This window comes from Cygnus olor, chromosome 1, assembly GCF_009769625.2.
Source record: "Cygnus olor isolate bCygOlo1 chromosome 1, bCygOlo1.pri.v2, whole genome shotgun sequence".
NCBI lineage: Eukaryota > Metazoa > Chordata > Aves > Anseriformes > Anatidae > Cygnus > Cygnus olor.
The window spans coordinates 188,230,938-188,242,066 of record NC_049169.1 but is presented as its reverse complement, the minus strand read 5'-3'; the positions used below and the strand labels follow the sequence as shown (position 1 = coordinate 188,242,066).

Below are 11,129 nucleotides of genomic sequence, written 5' to 3'. Positions count from 1 at the left end.
ACCTGGGAACAAAAGCTTCTTGAAAATAAACCTATCATGGGCCACTTTGCAATTTTAAATGTTTGAAGTTACTCAAAAATTGACTGATATTGCAAACATGATGAAGCCAAGTGAGTGGTCACAGCATTCCTCACATGCTCTCGCTTTAGTGCCTGACCTCAGGCTACTCTGGTGATAGCAGACCGCAACACAAGCTGGATGTTGCTCTTGAAAACGAATGCGATGCACAACTGTACTTTGATGCCTTAATACACAAACTTGAGTAGTCCAACTGTCATGTCACTGTCCTAATTTGCATATCATCTTTTTCCCCTTTTAATGACATACGGTAATGTTATAAAGTTGTATTTAAACATCCAATCCTGTGAAAAAAGATAGAGGCAAAGGCTATTGCACCTTTACATGAGATACGAAAAATAAGCTAGTATTTTTCCTCTCCTCAGCCCCTTGCAAGGCAGAAGAAAGAATAAAACATGCTATTGGATCACCTCACTGGCTGGAAATCAGGGATACCTAACAGGATTTAATAATGAACATACGAGCTTCACTCTGGGGGTGCTTTACTTGGATTTCAAGTTCTCCTCAACAGGTAGCACCTTAAGGACAATTACATATTCATTGTCCAAAATTCTTCATATATTTACTTCTACTCTTTCATTAAAAAAAGTTTACTGATTAAAGAGCTAGAAATAAATGGTTAACCTTTGAACTAGAAGGCACTGCTAGTAGAAATACCTGTGACAGTTAGCACAGGCATACGGGACCAGAAAAGGTAACAAAGAACAAGTGATAAAATCTGCAAATGGTACAGAACTACTGTGGTACTAAAAGCAAAGACAAATCACAAAAGGTATGGTGCCCGGGATGAGAAAGGGTAGAGGAAACCTGACTTGCACAAAATACAAAATAATCCAAGGGGGAAAAGAAAAAAAAAAAGAAACAGCACACTGTAGTACATAAAATCAGCACGCAACAATCAGCTCAAGAGTTAGCAATCAGCATTCAGGAAAGAAATTGTGAAATCTTTTTGCACAACTTGTTAAAATATCAGCTGAGGGTTGAGCAGCTATCAACATCAAAACCAGAATATTAGGAATTATTCAGAAGGCCACAGAGGGGATAAAAGGTGTTATTGGATCACCATATAACGCTTACTGCATCCACATCTTGAACACTGCACGAGTACTAGTCCTCCCATTTACTAAAGAGCAATAGGAATAGTTACAAATAAAGAATAGCTTCTATGTAGAAAGAGATGAATTAGGACTCCTAAGTTAAAAACAAATAACAGTAGAGAAGGGGATAAAGCAGACATCTATAAAATTCCAACTAGCAAAACGAATAGGGAGATGTTATTTATGGTCATGTCGCATCTTAAAATACAAGACCTAGGAATCTTAAATAGTTAAAGGTATAAAACAAAAAAACTTCTCACAAAAGAAACTCTAACTCTGCAATGGGAAGCTGCAGGGATCAAGAACACAGATGGGTTTGAAAACTGCTAGGAATTGCATGGAAAATAAATTAACAAAGCAAGCCCTTAAAGAGACAGATGGCTTGGATCGAGGAACCCACAAACCACTGAGAAGGTAAAACAGTATTTGGGGGTGGGAGTGGAGAACTGAAGGAACGTCACAGCAGCACCAGCAACAGAAGCCAATACCAAACTGAACCGCTGAGGCTTTATTTGGTCCTATCCACACAATTGGCTGGGGAAGGAAGGTGATGAGCAAATGACACCCATTCAAATGAGGTCAAGGGTAAATACTAGACAGCTCATGTGCAGGAAGACAGCAATATACCATGGAAGACTTCATCCTTTCTATCCAGTAGCCCATGATTTCTAAGGAAAACTAACCGTACTTTTGAATATTCCCCACCTGTAGCTCAGTTACAGGTATCCTGTCTTGAACTCTATCAGAAATCTTGCTCTTACCATTACACAATAAAATCTCATCTTAATGAAAGAAGCCATGAGCATCCTCCCTCTAGCCTTTAGGGCATTAGTGAGCAGGTAAGCAAAATTCCAACTAGTTAGTTAAAAAAAAAAAAAGCTGTATTTATATATATTCCCCACAATAAGGGATTTAACTTCAAAATGACTTTGAAAGAACCAATCAGCAAGGCAACAGCAAGTCGAAGGCAGGTTTCTACAAACATGGGACTTGAGTGAGGGAGCTATCAAATATAAAAGAAAACCATAGAGAGAAAAGGAAGTAGCAGAAGGCATCCATGCATTTAGACACTGTAGCAGGAATAACAGGAAAAAAAAAGGTAGTTCTGGTAATAACATTTCAGTCTCCTCACTTTTTAATATTGCTAAGGAGGCACTCAAGAAAGGTGTTAACGTTAGTAATAATTAGCAGTCCAAATCACATCAGAAGAGATCTTACCAATATCCTTAAGCTTATCTAAATCTCGAAGAAATTTCTTAGAACTACTTTTAGGAATAAAAAAGCACCTCCAATCTGTGGGACTTCTAACACAAGCTTTTCACGTGCAAAACTGAAAAGGACATAGCTTAAGACAGGATTGTACCGTTTCCCTTCAACGTTGTCATGACCGGATGTTGTAACTGAAATGTGTCTTGTCAAGGCAGTCCACCGCCTTGTTATGGACTAAGTCTTGCTATCAATCTACAGGATATGGCTCAAGAGTAATTCACACAAAGCCTCAATTATTTACTTTGCAACTTTATTTCTTTATAAGTTATTGGTATAAAGTTTAATATCTAATTATACAGTAATCTGGGAACTTTAAGGGAAGCTTATTTTGTCCTTTTTAGTGTCTTTTGCCATTTGGTCCTCAGACATGTTTTAGGAGGACTAGTAATATATGTACCTTAAAATTCTGTACAAAAACACTTCAAGCCTTTGTTTTGTTTTTCTGAGTAGGATGCACAAAACATGCATATTGTAGACAATATAATGGTTAAGGAATTATTTCCCTCTTTAAACTAAGGCAGTCAAAAAAAAAACATGAATATTGAGTAATTTGGAAGAGTAAAATGACATCCCCAGTGCTCATTTATTCCTTGAGCAAATATCATGTTGAGTAAGACACACCCTCTTGGAATTGTCATTGATTTGACTGCTGTCTGTACTGAAAAGACGGCGATTGTCAAAGACAGCATTTAATTATGTACATTTTATAATGTCACTAACCCCTCCACTTTTGAATATGAACTTGTCAGCGTTAAGCATTGTGTAAAACCACATGCAAAAATTGCCATAAAAATTTTAAATAGAACCAAATTGGCAAGTTTTTGGAAAGGATATTTCAATGTTAAAAAAAATATACTGTATATTAAAATGAGCACTTCAAGTAACTTAAATATCTTTAGCAAACATATCCAGCAAGAGACTCTCTGTAAAAGAAATTGTTCTTAGAACAAAAAGCTAATGGATGGCTATTTAGACTCTAATTTTTCAACACAGTGGTAGGTCTGTGTGAAACAATTTGTCATCTAAATAAAGTGAGTCCATTACACTGTTAAAAAAAACATACGTTAAGCAGGACTGATTAACTATTGCATTTCTGTATTTACAAAAGTGCTTAGCTTAACAAAATTACCTAAAAAAATATAAACTTTACCGATATCATTTGGTTCTATGTGTACTCCTAGATCTGCACTTGGAGAAAAATAGTATTTACATTGCTAGATTTAGACAAGTTTCCTATTATTTTTAAAGAAACCTAACAAAACTCCCCAAACAAATGGACCCCTATGCAAGTCAACTCATTTGATCTGGCTCATTATAAATAGAGCAGAAATAAACCCTTCAATACTGAGCAGTATAAATCATTTTAGCCGTTGTCTGTGGCATTAGACCCCAAAACAGGCTGCCGACAAATCGGGCAAGTGGAGTTTTCAGAAAGCCAGCGATCAATACAATGAATATGAAACTCATGCATGCAAGGTAACTGCCTTAGCTTATTTCCTGTTACGTATTCGTTAATGCAAACACTACACGTTTTACTTATTTCGTCTTCAGTGTGAATATCCCCATAATTCCTGGTGGAAAGATTGTCAATCTGCTCTTTGGTTAAACCTCTTAAACGCTCATCTTCGTCATCTTCATTCAGCAGGAAGAAGTGGGCAAGACGAAGAATGGGCAGCGTTCCATTTTCCACTAGGTTGTTAGCATCTTGAGACTGTCTGCTTTCTTGATTTTCATTACTGCGGCCATAGTGTTGAACATCATCACTCTGTCCGTCTGTTTCACTGCCACCTTCTGCCGTGTGCCCATTCCTAGAAGAAAACTCACTTGGATCACTGCTATTGTTGGCTGAACTGGAGTTATTCTGCTCTGCGTGTACATCTGCTAAGTGATGGCCGCCTCTTTGCATTTCTGAGTTAGATTCAGTTTCCATTAAAGAACTCAGTTCTCCAAAACCGGTCATAATCTGTCTAAGGATCGATCGAAGGGCCACCGATGAAGGTTCACCAAGCCCCGTTTCTGAAATCCGGCGAAGAGGTATCCGTATAGTGCTAACGTAGGTTCGAATACCCGCACGTTCTGATCGCGATATCGTGCGCCGAAATCCCCCACTGTCACTTTCAAAGGTAACTGTGTTTTCTGCCATTCCTACTCTAGAACGAGTTCTACTAGCAATACTGTCCCGGTCTCTGTTTTCTCCAGGCCGAATTCTTCTCACCTGAAGATCTAGTGTAATCGTTGGATGCCTTCTAACAGCAGCTACCGGCCTACTAGATTCCTCCTCCTCCTCTGAAGTTATTCCCAAGGATGGGGCTGCACTGGAAACCTGAGGAGTCTGAGCAGCACCTCTTGCTTGTTCTTCGGCAGGCTGCATAGAAAGCTGTGCTGTTTGTCTTCTGGTTCTGGTGGCTGGCTGTGTATTTCTATCCTGCCTCTGCCCGTGTTCCTCAGAACGAGCAGCATCACCTTGCCTTTGCAGTGGAGAGCGGCTTCGACTACTCAGAGTAGACCTCAACCGCAGAATTTCCAGTCTTTGGTTTGAATTCATCCGAACATTAGTTCTAGATCTGCCTCTTGTGACTCCTGCAGAAGTACCTCTTTCTGGCATTTCTCTCTGCTCGCCAGCAGCTGCAGAATTATTACGTGTAGCACTTGTTTGGTGAAGGCCTGCCAACTCCCTCGTTCTACTCCTGAGCCTCCCTGAGACTGGGTGCGAGGCTGCTTCAGAGCTCTGCGCCACAGAACTTCTTAAAGACCTGGTCCTCGCAGTGCCTGAAGTCTCGCTGTTGGCCTCTCTCGCGGTCCTGCTCCTCGTTCGTGTGGTTACGGGACTGACAGCTCTTTGATGTCTTCTTTCTAAATACATCCTGCTACTATCTATACCCACGTACTCTTCACCAGCAGTTTCAAAACTGTTGTGCTCATGATTTATGTTGATTTCAAGACTAAATCTAAATTCCCCACTGTTTGGATTTGTTCGACTCACAGCTCTCCAGGTTTGGTTCCCACTCTGTCCACTGCGAGTGGCGTTGCCTGTGCGACGAAACGTGTTCAGCCATTCCAGCAAAGAATCTCCATTTGAGTTTTCTCCGAGAACGTCAGAATCTGAGGGAAAGAAAGAATTGCAAACGTTCATACAACTGCGCGCTCAGCGCACAATGACACATTCCAAATCTTCTATGCTTACTGAGCCCTGACTTCAGCAACGTTATACTAGCAGGACAGCCACCTTTCTATGGCTAATATCATTCTGCTGAAAATATGCTGCATAAATGTGTGTTAGTAATTTGGTATATTCCCCCTCCCCCCTGAGCTGACTATTCCTTTCCTAAATCTGACAAATTGGCCAAATGATTAAGCCTATATTGTTGGGAAGTGAAGACATAATACCAACCTCACTGTTAAAACAAACAGAAACAGAACTAAAATCAGCACGGAGGTTAACAGTTCTCCTGTTAACTTCTTTTCTGTTCTAACTCCTCTAACATACAATAAAACCTTTTAAGAATTACAAGTGAAAATTATTTCTGTGCTCTTAGATTTACTACCAAAGGCAAACCAGAAAAAGAGGAGAAAGCAATCTGTGGCTCACGTGGAAATATTTCATGAGAATTGATTCTAAGTTCATTTTCCATCATCACAAAATCTCTCTTAATTGAAGAACATTTTGCTGAGGCAAAATGGGTAAAAAGACATGAAATGGCCGGTACTGAAATTGGTCAGCATTTCTCTTAAATATCTGTATAGAACAGTATTTATGCATCACGTACTACGTAAACATACAAACGAAGTCTGTTTACCTCCAACAGCTCTACCTTCACCTTCTCTGTTTTCCAGATCAGCCTGCGATGCCAGACGCTCCTTAGCCCCCTCCAAACGTTGCTGCAACTCTTCTGCTGTTATTTCCCCTGAAAAAAATTTACATTTTGATAATGCTGTCAGATAAGACACTTATTGGCTCAACACAGCCATGAAGAAGTAACAGTGTTTTCTGTCTTGAAGAAAAATCTTCAGAAACTAGGTAAAATTAATTAAATTTAAAAACAGAGCACCAGCGTGAAATTGGAATACAGGTAAACAGATAACAGAGGAAGAAAGTACGAGGGAGGGGAGGTGTGTGGATCCTGAATGTGTTGTCAAGAGCATGCTGGCTTCCAGCGACTCAGAAGCCCAAAAAACTGCACAGATGAACAGCTACTTTAGTTCAGCAGAAGTTAATTATTTGGGTTTGGATATCACCAATATACAGAAGTGTAGTGCTTGAGAAAGATCTATTTTTCTTCCAGCTTTGGTATCTATTTAAGTTAACTTTTATTGGCTATCATTAATTTTAAACAGAAATGTAAGATTTTTTTCCCCCTTTCCAGTGGAACAGCAGCTGTCAGGCTACTGAAGGTGTACAACCACGTGCGGTGCCTGCCAACAGCAGCATTACTTCACATGACAACTTCTCTGCTGAGGGCATCCCCATCTTACCAGGGGTGCCGAGCAGGTTGCGGTCTCTCATCAGCCTGTAGTCTTCTTCGTTGAGCTCATTGATGAACTGGTAATAGGCTTCCTCCCTGCTGAGGCGCTCCCGCTGTCGTTGTCTCTCATCTTCGCCGTAACTGTGCTCTCGTGAAGACGCCTGCTCATTGCCGTTCCCTGCACGGTGCCGAGAGCGATCCATAATGCGAATGCCAGGTTGTCCTGAACGAAATCGTAAGGTTAGACTGCACAATAATTGAGGTAGGAATTTACCTAATTTACTTTTAGAAGTTCCCAGCGTTTTCAATTAAGTTAGTTTACTAATAAATAGCTAAAGATGATTAAGATGAATCAAGCTATGTTCTTTGCCAAGTCAGCTCACTGGTGTAGTTTATCATGCAAGTATTTTGCTTCTAACTTGCACAAAGACAGCTAGAAGTCCCTTTGCCCTATCGAAAAGACACACCTGTTGGTACACCAACTTTAAAATACAATAGCAGAGACAAATTTATTTTTAGCTAAGTAAGGATATTATAGGAAATTAAAGGGTATTAAAGGGTAACGATCTGTTTCCCCTCTCCTGAGGGAAATACAACAGCAGCGTGTAGTATTTTAGAGGCTAAAATACCACTGAAAACACTGTTCTGTAATTACTCAGTGCAACTTCTGATGACCACAGTTACTGCTTTTGAGAAGACTATCTTCTACTTGAAATGTTTACTGATAAGCTCGTGAGACTACAGCATTATCTCAGTCGGTACCACCACTCCCTTAGCACAAAGCCTACGGATAGATTTTTGAAAGAAATTATTCTTTTGACATTGTGACATTACTTGTACCTTGCCATCTTTAATCCGAGGATTAGCTAACAAAGGAATACACGTCTCCAGAAAGCTGGTGTAGGAGAACGAAGGCTATGCTTACCCACAGATCTCCTTCACTTTACGAACACTGAACCAGTGGGGCCATGCCCTCAGAAGGCCTCCCATGAGCAGGAAGAGGCATCATCCCTCTTGATTGCTGTGCTACCACCTGCTCTCTCTGCTTATGACTCAATCCTAGGCCAATCAAGAAATACCTAAAGAATACCTGTTCTTCAGCATTCAGTTTAAAAGAATAGAGAGCAAAGCTTCATCCTTTCAACACGACTTCACATTTTTACAAAGTCACCTGTAACACCTGCTGAGGTAGACAACTGACAGAGCAGACCACTCCTAAAGAGGTCACCTGGCCAAAAGACTCACCAGATAGCACCATTCTGTTTACTGCAGAGAGGAAGTTATTGGTTACATACTTGTTTGTTTGTTTGTTTTTGGGGGGGAGGTGTCAGTTGACCAACATAACCAACTCCCTCCGAGCATTAAATGGGGAAACACAGAACAGCATTCTCAGCACACTCCCACTCAGTAATTAGTCTTCCCAGGAAAACTCACGAGCCAACAAACAGACCGAACCAACTATTACACGTACATTCAATACAGAGTAAATCTTTATCCATGCTGCCAACAGATACAAAGAATCAGGAAATGTATTTGCCAAGAGCAGACACTGGCATACATTTAATATACCTTGCTTATGTTCTCTTGTGGATCCATTCTGATGCATCCTTCGTCTCCTCATTTTCCATCCCATATGCTACTTTTCCCCCCACCGCAGGTAACTGCGCTTGCAAACATCCCTTCCCAACCAGACTCGTCATTCAGCTCTCTCCTGCATCCAATACTGCACTCCAAAGTACGCAATGCTTCTCTCCTAGCTCCTTAACTCATTTAACTTAAAGTTAACTCTGAGTACCTCCCTTTGAAGACCTTTTCTATTTTGATATTTGTGGGGGCTGTTAACTTACTATCTCTCTCTTTGCTCAACCTCACAAGCTAAGTAATCGCTGGCTTCTGTTCATGGCTACATTCAAATCAGGTCACTTCTCCTCTCACAGTTTGAAACACCAATTTCTCAGCCAGCTCTTATTACCGTGGTTTCCTCAAAGCAAATGCAATTGTCTCCTCCCTCCACTCAGCACAAGGTTATGGCATTATCATCATCCTGATGGCACCAACACTCGGCCGTTGTCATGAAAATGCCCAACCCATACTGCACTGAATATTAAAGAAAGCGCCTCTGCTCTTGATGACTTACCACTTGAGATAAACAGAAAAGGGGAAGAGGACAGATAAAATTCATTTAAAGCTGTTATTTAGATGAAAGTCTGACAGTAAGTGCTACTGTTTGCCCTGCCACGACCATAAGTTAACTGACTTCCTGGATGTATCACCGTGTGCTGCACAGAAAAACTCTCAAATAAGTTCCAGAGATGAAAAGTCCATCGCGTGCCATCTCCCTCAATCTGCATTCCACCTGTTGCTCAAAAGAGACTCTTCACTTTTCATTTTGCGTCCATACAAAACCTGGAAACCTCTTCCTCGGTTTTTGTGGGTGGTAGAAAAAAAATACTGTTTTGTTGACAACTGTATGGTAGGGCGATTAGTCACACTCTTTAAATGAGTCACTTAGAAACGATAAGAAGTGTGAAGTGTTCAGTTGTCCCATCTGTTTGCATGGCAGCTACTACCCATAGTTATTATTATCAAACATCAAAACGAAGTGCTTTGGCCCTTGAAATATTTTAGGGTATCAAGAGCACCAAAATGAAATGCTCTGGCACTCAAGATACTTAAGAGTATTGAAGAGCTGAAGGGTTCTCAGTAGTAAGGTGTAAAAACGTGAAATTGAAAGGCATTTATCACTCGGGATTACTCTTGCATTGCAAAGAAACAGGTGTCACACTGCAACAGTTCACGTTTGGTAGAATTTTTAGCCTAAGACTAACTCTTTTACTCCTTAACTGACAGCTACTTCAGCACACTCGCTAAGATACACGTTCGTTTTTATCTAAGCTACATATACCTTAGGCTTTCAGGTTTTGGCCCCCTTCCGCGGGTTCCTGTCCCCACCTCCCTCGGGCATCCATTTCCCGAAAGGCTACCGGCTGCAAGCAAGACGACAAGCGCGTTTAGACGAGGGAACCGGCGGCACTACTTAGCATTTCTGTCACACTTCAGCCTCCGGGCGAGATGATCTCACCGAATTGGAACAAAAAAAAAAAAAAAAAAAAAAAAAAAAAAAAAAAAAAAAAAAAAGAGAGAGAGAGAGAGAGAGGACCCACCAGCCCCTGCGTGAGGCCGGGGGAAGGACGGACGGACGGACACACAGACAAAGCGGCAGCGCCGTGAGGCACCGAGCAGCCCCCGACCCCCGACCCCCCCCCCCCCCCCCCCCTCCCGGTCGGTGCCGCAGGGGGGCCGCGGGCGGCGACCCCCAGCCCGGCCGCCTGGGGGAGGGGAGGCGCCGCACGCGGTGATTGACACCTCCCGCGGCCAATCAGCAGGCCGCCTGCCGGCCGCCGGCCAATGGCGGCGGGGCGCGGTAGGCCGCGGGCCCTGCCGCTGCGCCCCCTCCCCCCGCGCTCCAACCCCCCCTCCCCGCTCCCGCGGCCGGGCCCCAACCGCCGCCGACCGCCGCCAACCGCCACCAACCGCCGCTAACGGCCGCCGGGCCGGGCCGGCCGCCTCCCTTCAGCGCTGTCAAGCAGGGCCCGGCCAGGGGGGTGCCGGGGCTGCCTGCGGCCGGGCAGCCCTCACAGCCCGGCCCCGCTCCCGGCCGGGAAAGAAAATGAGGAAAAAATACTCAAACACAGGGGAAAAAAATAAAACTCCCTCCCCCCCCCCCACAACCGACCCGTCGGTGTGCGGGCGGCGCGCTCCAGCCCCGATTGCGGTCCGGGCGGCTGCCGGCAGCCGCGACGCGCAGGTTCCGAGCGGCACCGGCCCGGCCCCCCTCCGCCCAGCGCCGCCCCGCGCATGCGCGCGCGGCTCGGCCGGTGGGGGCGCGCGCCACGGCCGTTGGGGCCAACGGACGGGGCGCGCGCGGGGCGGGGGTCGGGGCTGGGGAGGGGCTGTGAGGAGAACGCTGAGGGGAAGGCGAATGGCGGCGGTTCCTCTGGGTGCTGCCGCTCCTCCGGAGCCTCGCCTGGTCCTGTAGCGTCTCCCCCCCTCAAGCACATCCCTTTATACGTTCTCAATAAATATATATTTTTTTCTCACTTCTTTATTTTCTTTTTTTCTTCCCCTACCATGCCATTCTCCGCATGTTCCCCCTTTCAAAGTGTAGAGCCGTGTAAATTTTTCACGCAAGTTCCAAACCCTTTTACAAATCCCACATGTG

At 43.6% G+C, this 11,129-nt stretch overlaps 1 protein-coding gene across 7 annotated transcripts; it reads right to left on the bottom strand.

The window, feature by feature from the left end:
• Positions 1-2,682: 2,682 nt before the first annotated feature.
• On the bottom strand, positions 2,683-10,769 carry RNF6 (ring finger protein 6). Of its 7 annotated transcripts, none has more exons than XM_040543945.1 (5): positions 10,644-10,729; positions 9,813-9,894; positions 6,918-7,130; positions 6,242-6,349; positions 2,683-5,546 (listed from the first exon to the last, which is right to left on the bottom strand). In XM_040543945.1, the coding sequence occupies exons 3-5, from the start codon at positions 7,108-7,110 to the stop codon at positions 3,808-3,810; spliced, it is 2,040 nt and encodes a 679-aa protein (XP_040399879.1). In that variant the 5' UTR covers positions 7,111-7,130; positions 9,813-9,894; positions 10,644-10,729; the 3' UTR covers positions 2,683-3,807. The 7 variants fall into 7 exon arrangements, with proteins under 7 accessions (XP_040399879.1, XP_040399880.1, XP_040399876.1 ...); XM_040543946.1 differs by lacking the exon at positions 10,644-10,729 and adding an exon at positions 10,072-10,162; XM_040543942.1 differs by lacking the exon at positions 9,813-9,894 and having other exon boundaries at positions 10,644-10,769.
• Between the last annotated feature and the right edge of the window lie 360 nt (positions 10,770-11,129).

What these genes read in the sequence shown, in the direction of transcription:
- RNF6 (XM_040543942.1), bottom strand. Translation starts at nt 10,767, where the DNA reads ATGCGCGGGGCGGCGCTGGGCGGAGGGGGGCCGGGCCGGTGCCGCTCG. An exon ending in CAACCTGCTCGGCACCCCTG is followed by an intron (nt 6,350 to 6,917) that starts GTAAGATGGGGA and finishes AATTTTTTTCAG; the next exon opens with GGGAAATAACAGCAGAAGAG. An exon ending in TGAAGGTAGAGCTGTTGGAG is followed by an intron (nt 5,547 to 6,241) that starts GTAAACAGACTT and finishes TCTTTCCCTCAG; the next exon opens with ATTCTGACGTTCTCGGAGAA.